Genomic DNA, 20,104 nt, shown 5'->3' with positions numbered 1-20,104 from the left:
TCTGTATGTGTTTTTGAAAGCTAAATAAAGATCTATTATTGAACAGAAAAAAAAAGAATTATGATGTAATTTCTTGTCCAACCTCTTCATTTACATACTCCATTGAAAAATAATGTTTACACACAGAAAGATAGATAAATAGATAATAAATAAATAGATAGATAATAGATAGATCTATAGGTAGATAGAGAATACCAAGCCCGATGTTTAGTAATAAACATAATAATATGGTACATAAAGAGTTAAATAAAGACACACACACACACACAAAATTTGCGTTAGGCCGGGGTCACACTTGCGAGAAACTCGCACCTCAATACCCGAGACTGCCGCCTGCACTCGAGACCGGAGCGTGCAGCTACTTAGAAATACATGCAGCCGCACGCTCCGGTCCTGAGTGCCAGGTATTGAGGATCAAGACTCGTGCAAGTGTGACACAGGCCTTAAATGCAATATCTGTTTAATTTATTTAAAAAAATGATGTGGGCTCCCATACAATTTTCTGCCCCAGAGAGGGAAAGCCAGTGACTGGGGGCCGATGTTTATAGCCTGAGAAGGGGTTAATACCTATGGATCTTCCTAGGCTATGAATATCAGACCACAGCTCTATATTTAGCCTTTACTGGCTATTAAAATAGGGGGACCCCTATAATGGCCAGAAAAGGCTTTGCAGACAACTGTCGGCTGATATTCATAGCCTAGGAAGGGACCATAGTTATTGCCCCCCACCCTCACCCCGGCTACAAACACCAGCACTCAGCCGCCCCAGAAATGGCGCATCTGTAAGATGAGCCAATTCCGGCACTTATCCTCTCTCTTCCCACTACCCAGTAGCAGTGGCACATGGGGTAATAAGGGGTTAATGTCACCTTTGTATTGTAAGGTGACATCAAGCCAGCTTAGTAATGGAGAGGTGTCAATATGACACCTCTCCATTACTAATCCTAAAGTTAGTAAAGGGTTAAATAAATACACACATGCAGAATAAAGTATTTTAATGAAATAAAACAACACACAGTTTTGCCATCTTTATTGTTTCGGCCAATCCATGCGACGCCCTCGATCGCCTGAAAAAAAATTTCAATAGTAAACCAATACAAATACTCCCTGTCCGATGCAGTCCATTTAATAATGAGTGTTCCACGACCATTTCCCCTATAGAACTGTCACATCAGGAGTTGTGACTGCTCTATACTCCCTCCAGTGACACAATGTCAGGAGACAATGGCTTCTGCAGTGTTATCACTGAGGGTTCAATGGGCTCTCACTTAACAGCACTGCTACGTGAGAATTTTCCCTTGCAGTGTTGCAAGTGACAGTATGAACTATACTGTACTCCCAGCGGCAGAGGGATACAGTGCGGAAGGATACCTTCCATCATTGTATCCCGGAGCCCCTGTAGAGCGGTCGCATCTGCCGGTGTGGGACACTCGTTATTAATTGGATTACACCGGATCAGGGAGTATACTGTTGTTTTTTTATTTTAATTCTTTTCCAGGTGATCAAGGGCTTCGGGGACTAGGTGATTGGTGAGTGTGTACTGTATGTTGTATGTACTGTATGTGTATGTGTTTTTGTTTTCACTTGAACACAGTAGCTGCATGATGGGACCACTGCTGTCAAATCATCCGGCTACCTGTCACTGTAGCAGGCATAGCCAGATGGGAATAGCAGTCTCATCGGTCGATGCCTGCCTACACACAGCCACGCACACACACAAACACAGCCCCACACATCTTCTCCGCACACACAGCTCTGCAGACACACGCAAACACCCGCACACACGCACAGTCCCGCACATCTTCTCCGCACACACACACAGCCCTGCAGACCCCTGCAGACACACACAAACACCAGCACAGACACGCACATCTTCTCCACACACACACACAGTCTCCGCCCACACTCTCTTCCCCCTCCCGATCTGCAGCATTTCTCGCAGACACATCTGCAGCAAAACCGCAGATCTTTTTTACACCTGCGGTTTTGCCTGACACAATGGAAGTCAATGGGTGCAGAAATGCTGCAGATCCGCAAAAGGAATTGACATGCTGCGATTCCGCGCATTTTTTTCCAAAGCATGTGCACACCAGATGTCAATTTCACATAGACTAACATTGTGCACTACACTGCGGATTTGATGCAATTCCGCACGTCTAAAAACGCTGCGGATCCGCTTTTGATGCGTTTTTTGTGCATTTTTTTCATGCGGATTTGTCTGCGTTTCTGTAACCTAAATAAAGCTAACATACTTAAAAAAATAAATTGTGATGTCATTTCTTGTCCAACCTCCTCATTTGAAGAATACTGTTTACACATATAGATAGATAATAGATAGATAATACCAAGCCTAATGTTTAGTAATAAACATAATAAAAAGGTACAAAGAGAGTTAAACAAAGACGCACACACACAAAATCTGTGTTGGCCTGGGTCACACTTGCGAGAAACTCGCACGAGTGTCGCACCTCAATACCCGACACTGCCGCCGGCACTGGGACTGGAGCGTTCAGCTACATAGAATTACATGCAGCTGCACACTCCAGTTCTTAGTGCTGGTGGCTGTGCCGGGTAACGAGGTACGAGACTCATGCAAGTTTCTCACAAGTGTGACCTTGGCCTTTAACGCAATATCTGTTTAATTTTTTTAAAAATGGAAAAAACATTGCATGAGCTCCCGTACAATTTTCAAGTCCAGAGTGGAAAAGCCAGAGACTGGGGGCCGGTGTTTATATAGCCTGGGCAGCGGGTATATTCATAGCTTCCTAGGCTATGAATATCAGCCCGCAGCTGTCTGCGCAGCCTTTATTGGCTATTAAAATAGGGGTTCCCCTATAATTTGTAGCCAGAAAGGCTATGCAGATAGCTGTGGACATCAGGAAATGTGACAGTTGTATAGACTTTCAGTGATACGCTGACAGGAAACAATGGCTTCTGAAGTGTTATCACTGATGGTTCAATGAGTTAATTGCTCTCACTTTACAGCACTGCTGCGTGAGAATTTTCCCACAAGGCTATGCTGCAAGTGACAGTATGAACTTTACTGTACTCACAGCGGCAGAGGGATACAGTCATTATATCGCCGAAGTCCCTGGAGAGCGGTCGCATCTCCTGATGTGACAGCTCTCCAAGGGAGATCGTCGTGGGACACTCGTTACTAGATGGGTTACTGCGGATTAGGGAGTATACTGTTGGTTTATTATTTTTATATTTCTTACAGGTGATCGAGGGCTTCGGGGCTGTATGTGTATATGTATGTACTGTCTGTTTTTTTTACACTTGAACACAGTAGCCGGATGATGGGACTACTACTGTCCCATCATCCAGCTAGCTGTCACTGTAGCAGGCACAGCCGAATGGGACTAGAAGTCCTATCGGACAATGCCTGCCTACATACAGCCCCGCACACACACTCCGCAGCAAAACAGCAGATCCTGCGGTTTTGCTGCAGATTTGCCTGATACAGTGGAAGTCAATAGGTGCAGAAACACTGCAGATCCGCAAAAAGAATTGACATGGTCCTTTTTTTTAATCTGCTGCGTTTTCCATGCAGATTTTTCTGCACCTTTAGCACAGCATTTTTTTCCCATTGATTTACATTGCACTGTAAATCAGTTGATCTGCGTTTTTGCGCGGAAAAAAAAGCTGCAGATCCGCAACGTGTGCACATACCCTTAGTCAGCGCATGGGATTGAGGCGACACGTAAGGCTACTTTCACACTAGCGTCGTTTGGGAAACGTCGCAATGCGTCGTTTTGGGGAAAAACGCATCCTGCAAAGTTGTCTGCAGGATGCATTTTTTCCCCATAGACTAACATTACCGACGCATTGCCACACGTCGCAACCGTCATGCGACGGTTGCGTCGTGTTGTGGCGGACCGTCCGAACAAAAAAACCTTGCTTGCAACGTTTTTTTGAGCGTCGTGTCCGCCATTTCCGACTGCGCATGCGCGGTCGGAACTCCGCCCCCACCTCTCCGCAACTCACAATGGGGCAGCGGATGCGCTGGAAAAATGCATCCACTGCCCCCATTGTGCGGTGCTTCCACAGTATGCGTCGGTACGTCGGCCCGACGCACTGCGACAGGCCGGGTACGACGCTAGTGTGAAAGGAGCCTAAGTGGTTACTAGACAGCAAGGCTTGTGCGTCACTAATGTCTCACCGACGCTTATTTCTTGCCCTGCTGCTCAGTCCCAACAGTAAGCTCAGCCTGTTCCCTGTGGACTACAAGAAAATGGCCGCCGCCCTCCTGCCGTATCACAATATGTCGCTCGTTTCGCAGCATTTTCTGGAAAGGACACCCTTCAGCCACACTCTCAATGCGGAGGATGAGTGCGGCTCTGTTGGCAGATACATGACACACGTCACGCTTGCTCAGAAACCAGGAGTGCACTTGCGGTTCACATGAGGTAAAAGCAAAACGTTAGCTGGAACGCATACACCGGAAGTTGCTGGTGACAGCTTCCGGGTGAGGAGGCGGAAAGACGAACAGGACATTATTGTGACTGGCAGAAGTTAATGGCATTTCTGTGAAGCTGTCACCCTGTCACATTATGGTATGCTGTGCTTGAATTGTATTGGCTTATTGTATTTACTGCATGTAGGTGACCAGGAAATGTAGAAATGACGTATATAGGTACTATGTGCATATCATGTAGGACAATGATGGGAGATGGTGTGGTCCCCACATCACTGTGACATTGTCCTCTTCATGAGAGGATTGTTGTGGGGGCTGGTGACAGTCTCAGGGTAGAATCCTTAACTGTGGGGGTTGTTCACACTCTGCGTTTTCCAATAGCAGCAAAGTGATTGGAATTTCTGAAACCTTATGCACATTATGCCTTTTTCTCTTGCAGATTTAAACCATCAATGTGTTTTTTTTGTGTTTTTTTCTTTACAGTCTGCAGCAGGTCCATCCTTTCAGAGTTTTTGCGGCATTTTCACCCATTCATAGGATAAAACAAGTAAAGATGTGCGCACTTTATGCAGCGTTTTTCTGCAAATTGTCCACACGTGTGACTTTACTCAGACGTCGTTTTCACAAGTACATCTTCTGTCAGTAGGTTTCACGGATAGAACCCGATCCTCTAGTATATGGAGCGGATCACTTGTCCAGGTTTTTTTTTTCGACCTGTGTGTTCATGAAAATCACGGCAACGTCTCCATTTTAATTTCAGATCACGGATCAAAACTGCCCATGCAAGTCTATGGGTCCGTGAAAATCGCTGACAGCACACAAATGGCATCAGTGTACAGTCAGTGCGCTGGGCGTAATTAGTGTTGTAAGGCTACGTTCACATTAGCATTACGCTAATGTGCGTCGCTGTTGCGTCGGCAACGCAGCGGCGACGCAGCCGCGACGCGCCCCTATGTTTAACATAGGGGACGCGTGCGTTTTTTTGTTTGCGTTTTTCGACATGTGCGTCGTTTTCGACGCTAGCGTCGGACGCACGAAAATGCAACAAGTTGCATTTTTCGTCCGTCCGATTTTCGTCAAAAAACGACGCACGCGTCGCAAAACGCAGCGTTTTTGCGCGCGTTTTTGGTGCGTCGCGCGTTGCGTCGCCGACGCACCGGCGCGCAACGCTAATGTGAACGTAGCCTAAGAGTATGTTCACATGCACCGTTTTTTTTTTAAATTGCAAATTATATTCTGCTTTTTACAGTAGCAGCAAAAGCTTTGTGTTTTTCAAAAATCTCCTGCACGCGCTTGTTTTAACCCTTTTACCCCCAAGGATGGTTTGCATGTTATGGACCGGTGCCAATTTTTACAATTGTGACCACTGTCCCTTTATGAGGTTATAACTCTGGAACGCTTGCATGGATCCTGATGATTCTGACGATGTTTTCTCGTGACGTATTGTACTTCATGTTAGTGGTAAAATTTCCTTGACATTATTGGAGTTTATTTGTGAAAAAAACGGAAATTTGGCTAAAATTTTGAAAACTTTGCAATTATCCATCTTTGAATTTTCGTGCCCTTAAATCACAGAGATATATCACACAAATTACTTAATAAATAACATTTCCCACATGTCTACTTTACATCAGCACAATTTTGGAACCAACATTTTTTTTGTTAGGTAGTTATAAGGGTTAAAAGTTGACCAGCAATTTCTCATTTTTACAACACCATTTTTTTTAGGGACCACATCATATTTGAAGTCACTTTGAGCGGTCTATATGATAGAAAATACCAAAGTGTGACACCATTCTAAAAACTGCACCCCTCAGGGTATGTGCACACGTTGCGGTTTTTACTGCGGATCCGCAGCGTTTTTGACACTGCGGATCTGCAGCAGTTTTCCATGCGGTGTACAGTACCATGTTAACCTATGGAAAACAAAAACTGCTGTGCACATGCTGCGGAAAAAAACGTGCGGAAACGCTGCAGTTTATTTTTCACAGCATGTCAATTCTTTAACATCTGCTCCATATTAAAAAACCGCAGGTGTAAAACCGCAGTAGAATCCGCACAAAAAACGTGGAAAATCCGCAGAAAATCTGTGATAAATGTGCAGGAAAAACGCAGTGATTTTGCCCTGCGAATTTATCAAAATCAGTGCGGAAAAATCCGCACACCAGGATGCAGGGCACATACCCTCAAGGTGCTCAAAACCACATTCAAGAAGTTTATTAACCCTTCAGGTGTTTCACAGGAATTTTTGGAATGTTTAAAATAAAAATTAACATTTAACTTTTTTCACAAAAAATTTACTTCAGATCCAATTTGTTTTATTTTACCAAGGGTAACAGGAGAAATTGGACCCCAAAAGTTGTTGTGCAATTTGTATTGAAAACGCTGATACCTCATATGTGGGGGTAAACCACTTTTTTGGCGCATGGCAGGGCTCGGAAGGGAAGGAGCGTCATTTGACTTTTCAGTGCAAAATAGACTGGAATTGAGATTGGACGCCATGTCTCGTTTGGAGTGCCCTTGATGTGCCTAAACGGTGAAAAAAACCCAAAAGTGACACCATTTTGGAAAGTAGACCCCCTAAGGAACTTCTCTAGATGTGTGGTGAGCACTTTCAACCTACAAGTGCTTCTCTAAAGTTTATAATGTAGAGCCGTGAAAATAAAAAAAAAAAAATCATTTTTTTCCTCAAAAATGATCTTTTAGCCCCCAATTTTGTATTTTCCCAAATTGGACCCAAAAAGTTGAGCAATTTGTCCGGAGTACGCTGATACCCCATATGTGGGAGAAAACTACTGTGTTTGGGCGCATGGCAGAGCTCAAAAGGGAAGGATTGGCGTTTTGGAATGCAGACTTTGATGGAATGGTCTGCCAGCTTCACGTTGCATTTGCAGAGCCCCTGATGTACCTAAACAGTAGAAACCCCCCACAAGTGACCCCCATATTGGAAACTATATCCCCCAAGGAACTTATCTAGCTGTGTGGTGTGAGAACTTTGAACCCCCAAGTGTTTCACTAAAGTTTATAATGCAGAGCCGTGAAAATAAAAAAAATATTTGTTTCCGCAAAAATGATTTTTTTAGCCCCCAGTTTTGAATTTTCCCAAGGATAACAGGAGAAATTGGACACCAAAAGTTGTCCAATTTGTCCTGAGTACGCTGATACGCAGAATTGTATGGATTGAGATAGGACGTCATGTTGCGTTTGCAGAGCCCCTGGTGTGCCTAAACAGTGGAAACCTCCCAATTCTAACTCCAACCCTAACCCCAACACACACATAACCCCAACACACCCTTAATCCCAACCCCACCCCTAACCTGAACACACACCCCTAACCCTAATCCCAACCCTAACCATACACCTAACCCTGGCACACCCCTAATCCAACCGTAAATGTAATCCAAACCCCAACTCTAGTCCCAACCATAACTTTAGCCCCAACCCTACCCCTAATCCTAATGGGAAAATGGAAATAAATACTTTTTTATTTTATTATTTTTCCCTAACTAAGGTGGTGATAAAGGGGGTTTTGATTTACTACTTAGGCCGGCTTCACACTTGCGAGTTTTATGGACGTAAGAGCGCAGAAACTACGTCCGTAAAACTCGCAAAAAATACGGCACAATTATTCTCTATGCCTCTGCTCCTATCTGCCGTATTTTACTGATCAGTATTATACGGCTTTCTACGGCCGTACAAAATCGCAGCATGCTGCGTTTGTCACCGTACTGCGCAAGAAATATGCCAATGAAAGTCTATGGAAGCGTGAAAAATACGGATTACACACGGACAAGCAGTGTGACTTGCGAGAAATACGCAGCTCTGTTAGAGAGAAAAGCCGGCAATTCAGTGCGGTGTACAGTAAAATCACACTGACAGCTTACAGTCCAATAGGTAGAATAAATGTGTACACATAGAATAGGTATATATATATATATATATATATATATATATATATATATATATATATATATATGTCAGTGAGACACATATATGTATATATATTAATATTTATTCCAGCGCTATACAGCTTGAAAGCCGGTAATTCAATTACCGGCTTTTTCTTTCTCCTTCCTAAAACCCGACATGATTTGAGACATGGTTTACATACAGTAAACCATGTCTTCTCTCCATTTTTTTTGCAGATTCCACACTACTAATGTCAGTAGTGTGTATCTGCAAAATTTGGCCGTTCTAGCTCTTAAAATAAAGGGTTAAATGGCGGAAAAAATTGGCGTGGGCTCCCGCGCAATTTTCTCCGCCAGAGTAGTAAAGCCAGTGACTGAGGGCAGATATTAATAGCCTGGAGAGGGTCCATGGTTATTGGCCCCCCCCCTGGCTAAAAATATCTGCCCCCAGCCACCCCAGAAAAGGCACATCTGGAAGATGCGCCTATTCTGGCACTTGGCCACTCTCTTCCCATTCCCGTGTAGCGGTGGGATATGGGGTAATGAAGGGTTAATGCCACCTTGCTATTGTAAGGTGACATTAAGCCTAATTAATAATGGAGAGGCGTCAATTATGACACCTATCCATTATTAATCCAATTGTAGTAAAGGGTTAAATAAAACACAAACACATTATTATAAATTATTTTAATGAAATAAAAACAATGGTTGTTGGAGTATTTTATTCTACGCCCAATCCAGTCACTGAAGACCCTCGTTCTGTGAAAGAAAAAACATAATAAACCAACAATATACTTACCCTCCGCAGATCTGTAACGTCCAACGATGTAAATCCTTCTGAAGGGGTTAAAACCTTTTGCAGCAAGGAGCTTTGCTAATGCAATGCTACTCCTCGCTGCAAAACCCCGGGGAATGAGTCTAAATATAGATCAATGAGCTATATTTAGCTTCATTTGCGGTGAGGCGCCCTCTGCTGGATGTTCATAGATCGTGGGAACTTACCTAGAAAGCTCCCAGACAGTATATATATATATATTTTTTTTCTTTTTGGGACACATGGATCATTTCTATAGCGGTATGTTGGTTTTGCAAGCCTGCGAGAAAACCACGCAGTACGGATGCCATACGGATTACATACGGAGGATGCCATTCGCAAAAAACGCTGACACACCCTGCCTACGGAGGAGCTACGGACCACTATTTTCGGGACTTTTCAGCGTATTACGGCCGTAATATACGGACCGTATTTTCATACGCTGAGTGTGAAGCCGGCAGGTTTTTATGTTTGGCAGCTGTCACACGCTAAAAGATGCTTTTTATTGCAAAAAATATTTTTTTGCGTTGCCCCATTCTGAGAGCTTTAATTTTTCCATATTTTGGTCCACAGAGGTCTTGTTTTTTGCGGGACGAGTTGACGTTTTTGTTGGTACCATTTTTGGGCACATGGCATTTCTGTTATCTCTTTTTATTCCGATTTTTGTTAGGCAGAATGAACAAAAGCCAGCAATTCGTGAATTTCTTTTTTTTTTTTGGGGGGGGGGGGGGCATTTATACAATTCCCCGTTTGGTAAAATTAATAAAGCAGTTTTATTCTACGGGTCAGTACAATTACATCGATACCTCATTTATATAAGTTTTTTATATTTTGGCACTTTTATACAATAAAAACTATTTTAGAGAAAAAATTATTTTTGCATCGCTTTATTCTGAGGGCTATGGGTATGTACACACGTTGCGGATTCTCTGCGGATCCGCAGTGTTTTTTGAGATGCAGAAACGCTGCAGATCTGCAATTGATTTACAGTACAATGTAAATCAATAAGAAAAAAAATGCTGTGCACACTGCGGAAAATCCGCTGCGGAAACGCTGCGGTTTAAAAGAAGTAGCATGTCACTTCTTTTTTGTTAATCTGCAGAGTTTTTGTACCCATTCCATTATAGAAAACCGCAGGGGTAAAAAACGCAGCAAATCCGCAAGAAAACCGCAGCAAAAACGTACAAAAACGCTGCAGAACTGCACAAAAAAACGCGACAAATCTGCAGGTGTGTTTTCTGCCAGGAGAGGCAGAATCCGCACCAGAAATTCCTAAGCCTAATCCGCAACGTGTGCACATAGCCTATAACTTTTTATTTTTTTTGCTGTTGATGCTGTATGGCGGTTCGTTCTTTGCAGGACAAGATGTCGTTTGGCGGTACCATTTTTATTTATATCAGTCTTTTTGATCGTGTGTTATTCCACTTTTTGTTCGGCAGTATGATGATAAAGCATTGTTTTTTGCCTCTTTTTGTTTTTCTTCTTTTTTTTACGATGTTCACTGAAGGGGTTAATTGGTGGGACTGTTTTATACGTCGGGTTGTTACGGACACGGCGATACTAAATATGTGTACTTTTATTGTTTTTTTTTTATTTACATAAAGAAATGTATTTATTGGAACAATATATTTTTTTATTTATTTAGGATTTTTTCTTCTTTTTTTTTAACACATGTAAATATTTTTTTTTTTACTTTGTCCCAGGGTGGGACATCATGCTATAGCGTCAGATCGCTGATCTGACACTTTGCACAGCACTGTGTTAGATCAGCGATCTGACAGGCCGTGGTGCAGGGTTGCCGGCACCTGCTCTCAGCAGGCGCTTGCAAGCCACCTCCATACAGGACCTGGAAGGCCCCCCGCGGCCATCTTGGATCCGGGGCCTGCAGGGAGGAGGATGGAGGAAACGCTCGGAACAACGCGATCGTTTCGAGGGTCTCAGGGAAGCATGCAGGGAGCCTTCCCTATGCCACGGAACTCTGTGATCATGTTTGATCACTGTGTTTCGGGGGTTAATGTGCCAGGAGCGGTCCGTGACCACTCCTGGCACATAGTGCCGGATGTCAGCTGTGATAATCAGCTGACACCCGGATGCGATCAAACGCCCCTCCCCCCCCTTCCCCCATGAGCGCGGCTGATCGGTGATGACGTACTATCCTGTCGGTGGTCATAGGGGCCCAGACCACCTCGACGGGATAGTATGTCTAATGTCAGAAAGGAGTTAATTTTTCGTGATTAAATTTGAGAACTACAGCATTTTTTAAATTTGCCGCATATCAATTGTTTCAGTCTTTTTGCAAAAAAAAAAATTATATATACCGTATTTTCCTGTGTATAAGATGACTTTTAACCCCTGAAAATCCCCTCAAAAAGTCGGGGATCGTCTGAGGGTATGTTTCCATGTTCAGGAAACGCTGCGTTTTTGATGCTGCGTTGAGCCGCAACGTCAAAAACGCAGCGTCCAGATGTTACAGCATAGTGGAGGGGATTTAATGAAATCCCGTCTCCACTATGCAGGAAAAAACGCATGCGGCATACCTGCGAAAACGCACATGCAGCGCGTTTTTTCAGAACGCAGCATGTCCTTACAATGAGCAAAACACGCAAGAACACCGCAGGTGACCTGCCAGTGACCTCAGGTGCAGATTTGGTCAGGATTTTGCCTGCATAAAATCCTGACCAAATCCTGAAGCAAGCCTGAACGTGGACACATACCCTTATACGCCGGGTACGGCATTTACGGAGCTCTGAGGTCGCCTCATATGGTGCAGGGAGCAGTCCCGGATGGTTCCCAGGGTTTGGAGGAGAGGAGACTCTCCTTCAGGCCCTGGGATCCATATTCGTGTAACAGAATAAAAAAAAAAAATGTGGATATACTTACCTTCCGACGGGCCCCAGAGTTCTCCCGGTTCTCAGCGGTGCATGCGGAGGCTTCCGTTCCCAGGGTGCATTGCGCTCCGCGAAGGAGTTTTTGTTTTGTTGACATGTCAGTTAGTATATAGAACCGAGAAAGGAAAGGAGATATAACCAAAATAATAAATCAATTACAGTACTTTATTAGCCATGATGATATCAAAATTGATAATGTATATAAAAATAAAATAATGTTAAGTGGATGATAAAGAGGGGAAATACAGTAACAATGATGAATTGTAAAATTAAGTGGGGAGTACACTGAAATAGTGGGCATAATAATCCAAAGACCAGTGGAAAATGCTAGTGTATGTATAGTAAGTTTATAACTTACAAATCAAGATATAATATTTCCAAATAACAAATATTCATATATTGTGACAATAATGAATACCAATTCATAAAATATAACACTAATGAATTAGTTATTTAAGTCATTTAATTTGCAAGTAATATAATGTTCATATAATATAACAATCAATATCAATTAATAAATTAGAACAATAAGGAGTCATTTCAAGTGTAAATAAGCAGCAGTAGGTGTCATGAGTGCCTTCAGCAGAATTCCATTTACCATGGCGACTAGTGATGAGCGAATATACTCGTTGCTCGGGTTTTCCCCAGCACGCTCGGGTGTCCTCTGTGTATTTTTTAGTGCTCGGAGATTTCGTTTCCATCGCCGCAGCTGAATGATTTACATCTGTTAGCCAGCATAAGTACATGTGGGGGTTGCCTGTTTGCTAGGGAATCCCCACATGTAATCAAGCTGGCTAAGTCCTGTCCCACACGTCCAGATAATTCCGGTACCGGAATTATCCGTGTCCGTATTCATCTCTTCTCCCCTGCAGGAGAGAAGAGATGAAAGATCAAGTTTTTGTTAAAAATAAAGTTTGCTGGTGAGCTCCCGCCTCCCATCCCCCGTGCGCCGCCCGGCCCCTTGCATAGAAATACTCACCCGGCTCCCGCGATGTCTCCTCTCTCTCCTCTCAGCGCTGGCAGCTTCTCCTGTATGAGCGGTCACGTGGTGCCGCTTATTACAGTGATGAATATGCGGCTCCACCCCTATGGGAGGTGGAGCCGCATATTCATCACTGTAATGTGCAGCACCACGTGACCGCTCATACAGGAAGAGCTGAGAGGATGGAAGCGCCGAGGGAGCTGGGTAAGTATTTTAATGTCAGCGGGCGGGCGCACAGGGGGTGGGAGGGGGGAGATTACCGGGAACTTTATTTTAAAAACCAAAAAAAAAAGATTTTTCATTCCTTCTCTCCAGCGAAAGCTGCTGGAGAGAAGAAATGAATGGGGCTTCAGCACCACAAGCTGGGGGGACAGCGCTTACAGTAGCGCTGTCTCCTGCACGGCACACGGACTGCACATGGACAGCATCCATGTGTGGTACGTGTTTTACATGGACCCATTGATTTTAATGGGTCCGTGTGATCCGTGCGTTCCCACAAACACTGACATGTCTCCGTGTTTTCCAAACTCACACACGGTCCGTGAAAACACGTTGACATGTGCAGAGACACATTGATTTTAATGTGTCTATGTGAGTCAGTGTCTCCGGTACGTGAGGAAACTGTCACCTTACGTACCGGAGCCACTGACGTGTGAAACCGACCTAAGAGATGTAAATCATTCAGCGGAGTTGAGAAAAACTAAATCTCCGAGCACTAAAAAATACTCGGAGGACCCCCGAGCGTGCTCGGGAAATCTCGAGTAACGAGTATATTCGCTCATCACCAATGGTGACACGTCAGAACTTTGCAATCACAATGTGGAGATTGGAGGATGGTGCCCAATGGTCACCTGAAAAAGTGTGCACCCAGGACGGCATAAATGCAGATTGACAGCAGCATATGAGGCGTTAACAGCGGCATTCTGAGCTTAGTTCGGAGCATTGCAGAAGCCAGCTGAATAACAGATCTACTGCAGGCTCAGTTTCTGAAAGAAGACTTGTACTTGCAGAAAAAAAAACCCACACGTCCTAAGTGCTTCCCAACTTACATGTAAGTTAGATGTTGGGAAGGGGTTAATGAATACTCTTTCTTGTGCAAATACAAGCTACAATCTACATGCAAATACTGTATTGTATTTATTTTTTTTTACAATTCTATAAAGCTCTTTGATTAAATATTTCCTTTAGGCATAGTAAATGCCACAAATGATTTTTGCCTTTCTCATTTGGACAAACGTGGTGACTAGAGTTGGAGTTACATTGTGCAGAACATCTTTCAGTAGATTTTTATCAGTGATGAATTTGATTTTTATATAACATGTTCTCTAGGTAGCGCTATGAAGTCACATGAAAACTTCATCCTGTTGTCAGAAAAAGGCTCTTATATGCATAACCCTACAGAAACACTAAGGACGGGCAATGAAAATAGTTACACGACTGAAATATTGAACCTCACTCTGGAAATCATCTGCTTGCTGACTGGAGAGGTGAGGGATTGTGGTTTACGTTTCAATTAAACATTTTTTTTTTTAATTTCCATTTTCCCTCTACGTTGCAGAGATAATAGTGCTTGGCACCTAAACAGTTATTTTTGTTTTTGTCAAGTGGGCATAACCAGAGAGATTTCACTGGGGGGCATGTACCATTTCCTCTTTTTAATGCTGACCAGTAACAAGCAGCCGGCAACACACTTAGGAAAAAAGAACCTCTCCACAGTAGCATTGACAAACAGTCTGCTCTCCTCGCTGCAGAGTGCTGACAAGCTCCAGCACTACAGAGCTGTCACATTGTGGAAGGATCATCTTTATTCTCTTTTGCAAAAGGAAAGACTAGAAGCAATGGGATGAAACTGAATGGAAGGAGACACAGATTAGATATTAGAAAAAACTTTTTGACAGTTAGGGTGATCAATGAGTGGAACAGGCTACCATGAGAGGTGGTGAGTTCTCCTTCAATGGAAGTTTTCAAACAAGGACTGGACAGACATCTGGCTGGGATGATTTAGTGAATCCTGCTTTGAGCAGGGGGTTGGACCAGATGACCCAGGAGGTCCCTTCCAACTCTAACATTCTATGATTCTAGGATTGACTGACTAAAAGATATGAGAGCTGAAAGTGGTCATTGTGGGGGAGGGGCAGCACAGCAGAGTTGATTCTCATTAAAAACACTTCTTGTAGCTATTCTCTTAAATTCAAAAGGTGCTTTATTGGCAGAACAAAGCAAGTGTAGTGCTATTAACTCTGTTATACTCCCCCCCCCCCCCCCCCAACTCACCCACAGAATGCAGTATCATTATTTCACACTGAACCTGTTCTAGACTATAGCGGGGGGGGGGGGGGGGTGTTCTTTTTCACTTGTATGTGGACAACTACTTATGATTGGCAGTGCTAATAGGTCTATGAGACTAGAGCTACTACAAGTTTTGACTAAACGCTGCAGCACTGCCCCTCCCCCCATGCTGACCGCTTTCAGCTCTCATCTCTCTGTCAATCACACTGAGCTCTGCTGTGCTTTCGCTCAACATCACTTTGGAGTGAGAAGAGCAAGACTTCTAATGCTATAGTGGGGGCGTGTTCTTTTTTAATTGTTGTGTTGCTGCCTGTTTATGATTGGTCAGTGCCTATTACATTGTGTGTGCAGTTAAACATTCAGCGACAGGCCTTTTCAACCTGTTACTAAAATGAAGACCAAACTGGTTAAGTGAAGGCTTGTGGACTTGTATAAAATGACATAGGTAAATTCAGTGATCGTTCTTATGCACAGGATTGCACAGTAGTGAATAAAACCACTGGGGAGAGTGTGACCCCCAGCAACCAACACTATAGCACGGCAGGATGGGGTATGACCCAGGGCTCTAATATGATGCCGTCGCCTTATCCACTGATACCTGAGAGATACAATGATCAGAAGATCCTGGACCTCACCAAGAAAATCATTGAGCTGCTGACTGGAGAGGTGAGCGCTGCTGGGAATACTGGGGCATTATACAGTAACACAAGGGATGATGTGTCTGGATGATGACTGTATCACTGTGTGTCAGGTTCCTATAAGGTGTCAGGATGTCACTGTCCATTTCTCCATGGAGGAGTGGGAGTATATAGAAGGACACAAGGATCTGTACAAGGATGTCATGATGGAGGACCACCAGCCTCCAACATCACCGGGTAGGAGAAATCCTCCAGAACAAGGTCTCAGTCCCCTGTATTCCCAGGATTGTTCGGAGGAAATTGTTCTACAGAATTATCAGGTATTTTCATGAGTCGGTTAACATATTTCATCAGTAAAGGTGCTGTGTTGATTTTTCTCACTGACATCCTTCCTTTTCTGGTAGGATGAATGTCTGATTGATAAACAAGTTCAAGTAATAGATGAAAAAGAGGAGACTAATGTGGATGATGAGCAGCACTTAACAGAGGTCAAGATATTTACAGATATTAGCCCAGGTAAGTAACAACTTGCGTCACCAAACCAATCTCATATCCTACATTCTCTGCCAGTACAAATCATTGGAAAGAAAATTTCTTGAAGTTCTAACACTATGAACTGTTTTCCCTCTGTGTGCCAGTTCTGGGTCTCAGCTTTTCATTCTCATGTAGTTGGGTCCTGAAATTAACAACCATTTTAAGCATGAAATTATATTCCTGTCACAGGCAAATCATTATAAAGATTTCATCTTTCTGACCACCTTTGACCTGTGTTTAACAAGAACCTGACAGCTGATACATGTTGCTCGATCCACAGGCGGCATGTATCAGACACTGACTGATTTGAGCCAGGCATGTTTGATTCTGAAACGCTGTGATGTTTCAAAGAAAACCATTGTTCAATAGCCACTGGGGACCAAACTGCACAAGAGACTAGTCGAATTGGCGTGTCCCCGGCAGGTTCTTCCCACATACTCCCTTTAAGTGTTAGGACTCCCCCTGTCACATCAGTGGAGCAGGAGGGGAAAAGCTGGGACCATCTGTGCGGCTTGGTCCCCGACGGCTGTTTTTCTGGGAAATGCCACAGAGTTAAACATATATTGCTGAAACAATGCAGCCAGTGCTTGATTCGTGCTGCCCATGGATCGGGAAGCATCTATTAGCTGTCAGGTTCTCTTTAAGTTGATAAAATCTACTGGTACTCGCTTTCCCAAGTCCCAGTGGTGGTGTCATATCAACAGCTCTGCATCAATCAGTGGGCTCTGTCTCTGCCATGCAGTCCAGTCACTGAACCCAGTAATTGGCTGCAGCACTGTTGACTTCAAGTTGCTACTGCAGCTGTTAAGTGGCCAGAAAACAGCTGCATTTATCAGCACTTGGCTGCTACTTGCCCTTTTTTACTTACATGAAAGCAGTAGGGGTGTAATCTATTTGTCAAACTCTGCTTGTTCATTTTGGCCTAGTTTTTATTAAATAAATAATGACCCAGTGTAATGTGGGTGTTTTTTTTCTGAGATTGTACTTACCTTATTTTAAGACCAAATGTTTTGTTTTTTACTTTATTATTATTCCCTGATGCATAAAACCATAGGTTTCTAAGGCTATGTGCACACGTTGTGAATTTACCTGTGGAATTTTCAGTGCGGATTCTGCATCTCTTGGCAGAAAATGCAGGTCAAAATCTGCGCATTTTTTTTTTTGCGGATTTCGTGCGTTTTTGTTGCGGATTTACTGCGGAGTCTGTGCAGATTTCAGATTTTTCCCTGTGGATTTCTATAATGGAATGGGTGCAGAAATGCTGCAGATCCGCACAAAGAATTGACATGGTCCTTCTTTTAATCCACTGCGTTTTCTGTTCAGAATATTCCGCACCATCAGCACAGCATTTTTTTTTCCATTGATTTACATTATACTGTAAATCACTTGCGGATCTGCAGCGTTTCTGCGCGGAAAAAAACACTGTGGATCCGCAGGAAATCTGCAAAGTGTGCACATACCCTAAGAGGGTGTACTCATGAAAATATGTTTATATGTGTAATATAGTATATGAGCAACCTGCTGCTTATATTCTTGATTATCTGCAGATGGAAGCAGAAGCTGGAACATCTCCGAGAGACCGTTCATGGGAGCTCAAGATTGTGAGATCCAAAACACCATAGTCACAGAAGATTTTTCGGATGACCAATCTGCAGCCTTAGTTCTTCACAGTATAGATCTATCTTCTGATCCATCAAGTTATGCCGGATCATCTGCTTCTTCTGCTATATCACCCACTGTTACTACTCGCAATGGGAGTAAAGTACATTATTGTTCTGAATGTGGGAAGTATTTTACCCGGAGGTCAAATCTTTTGGCCCATCAGAGATATCATAATGGAGACAGGCCATACCCATGTTTGGACTGTGGGAAACGTTTTTCAAGAAAAGACAGACTTCTAGCACATCAGAGAATTCACAGTGGAGAGAAGCCTTTTGTTTGTCTTGTATGTGGGAAATGTTACACTCGTAATGAGTCACTTATCGAACACCAGAAGAGTCACTCTAGCCAGAAGCCGTTTTCATGTTCTGAATGTGGCCGAAGTTTTAAGTATGAGACAACTCTTTTTGATCACCACAGAACACACATGGAACAGTCATTTTCATGTCCAGAGTGTGAAAGCTGTTTTTTCCACCAATCTGAGCTTGATGAACACCTCATCAGCCACACAGTTGAAAAATTAATTGCCTGTTCTCAATGTGGATTTTGTTTTGCAAACCAGTTCGATCTTGATGAACATGAGAAGAGTCACCGCTGTGAGTTTTCTTGTTTTAAATGTGGAAAATTTTTCACCAGAGATATGACGCTTCAGCAAGCTCACACAGGTGAAACTCCATTTTTGTGTCCGGATTGCAATAAGCAAGCAGCACGGAAATCTGTAGTGGTTAAGTATAAACGTACTCGCACTGGGGAGAAACCATATATGTGCTCTGAGTGCGGAAAGTGCTTTGCACAAAAATCCGTTCTTGTCCAGCATCAGAGAACACACACTGGTGAGAAGCCATTTGCTTGTCCTGATTGTGGAAAATGTTTTGCCAAGAAATCAAACTTGATCCCACACATAAGAACTCATAATGGTGAGAGGCCATTCCCATGTCTTCAGTGTGAGAAATCCTTTACTAGAAATGATCGGCTTTTAGCGCATATGAGAACTCACACGGGGGAGAAGGCATTTCAGTGTTTGGAGTGTGGGAAGTCCTTTTCCTTTGAACCTGAACTTACCATGCACAAGAAATCTCATCTAGACGTGAAACCCTTCGTGTGCACAGAATGCGGGGAGTGTTTTACAGAGATATCAGATCTTCTAAAACACAAGACAGCTCATGTAGATGAGATGGCATTTGTATTCTAAGAATTAAATGCTCATTTTTCCAGACAAGTTTTCTCAGCATGAGTCTGACCAACAGATTTTTTGACTTTCAAGAGCCTGAAATGTTGGATTATTTCTGATCGGCTTGCCCTGTTCCACATTTTAAAACTTTTTTATTATCCTTTTATTGTTTAAAACAGCAGTATTATATTAATGAAAGCGTGTTATTTAATATTCACAGTTTGTATTTTATTGGGATAGGTTGAGCATCAATAACCATGGTGGCTACATTGTGTCTTGAGTGCCATGTTCATCTTATTGCCCTGCTTCATGTGACAAGTGTCCAGTATTCATGGAGATTTCTGGTACTATTTCTAAATGGCTCAAAAAAAAATAAAAAAAATCAAGCATGATTCATTCTGTTATAAGAACTTTTCCAGATTGGGAAGAAAAAGCTACAATCAAGTGCTGATTTGCTGTGTAAAATAGCTGTAAGGTGCCATCCGTGTGTAGATAACATATGGCCTAATTGTGAGGATGGTCTGTCTTAAGCAGTGAGCACATTTTGGAGGTGTCACAGGAACCACCAATCTGGGTATTTACAAAACACAGTACATCAATTTCAAGAAAGAGTGATTGTTAACCTATTCTTGACCCAACTATTTCAAGCATTTTCGTTTTCATTTTTTCCTCCCCTTCTTTATCTATCTATCTATCTAATAATCTACTATATAATTGTCTAAGGGTCACTTCCGTCTTTCTGTCTGTCTGTCACGGATATTCATTGTGTCTGTCATGGATATTCATTGGTCGCGGCCTCTGTCT

The 20,104-nt window shown here is 43.1% G+C and overlaps 1 protein-coding gene across 1 annotated transcript; it reads left to right on the top strand.

The window, feature by feature from the left end:
* The first annotated feature begins 4,439 nt into the window (after positions 1-4,439).
* LOC138665256 (oocyte zinc finger protein XlCOF6-like) lies at positions 4,440-19,686 on the top strand. Its single transcript, XM_069752570.1, has 6 exons — positions 4,440-4,556; positions 14,339-14,496; positions 15,773-15,964; positions 16,050-16,256; positions 16,341-16,452; positions 18,018-19,686. The coding sequence occupies exons 2-6, from the start codon at positions 14,347-14,349 to the stop codon at positions 19,319-19,321; spliced, it is 1,965 nt and encodes a 654-aa protein (XP_069608671.1). The 5' UTR covers positions 4,440-4,556; positions 14,339-14,346; the 3' UTR covers positions 19,322-19,686.
* The last annotated feature ends 418 nt before the right edge of the window (positions 19,687-20,104 follow it).

This window comes from Ranitomeya imitator, chromosome 2 (genome assembly GCF_032444005.1).
Source record: "Ranitomeya imitator isolate aRanImi1 chromosome 2, aRanImi1.pri, whole genome shotgun sequence".
NCBI lineage: Eukaryota > Metazoa > Chordata > Amphibia > Anura > Dendrobatidae > Ranitomeya > Ranitomeya imitator.
The sequence above is the reverse complement of the archived record's forward strand: the minus strand, read 5'-3'. Positions and strand labels throughout refer to the sequence as shown.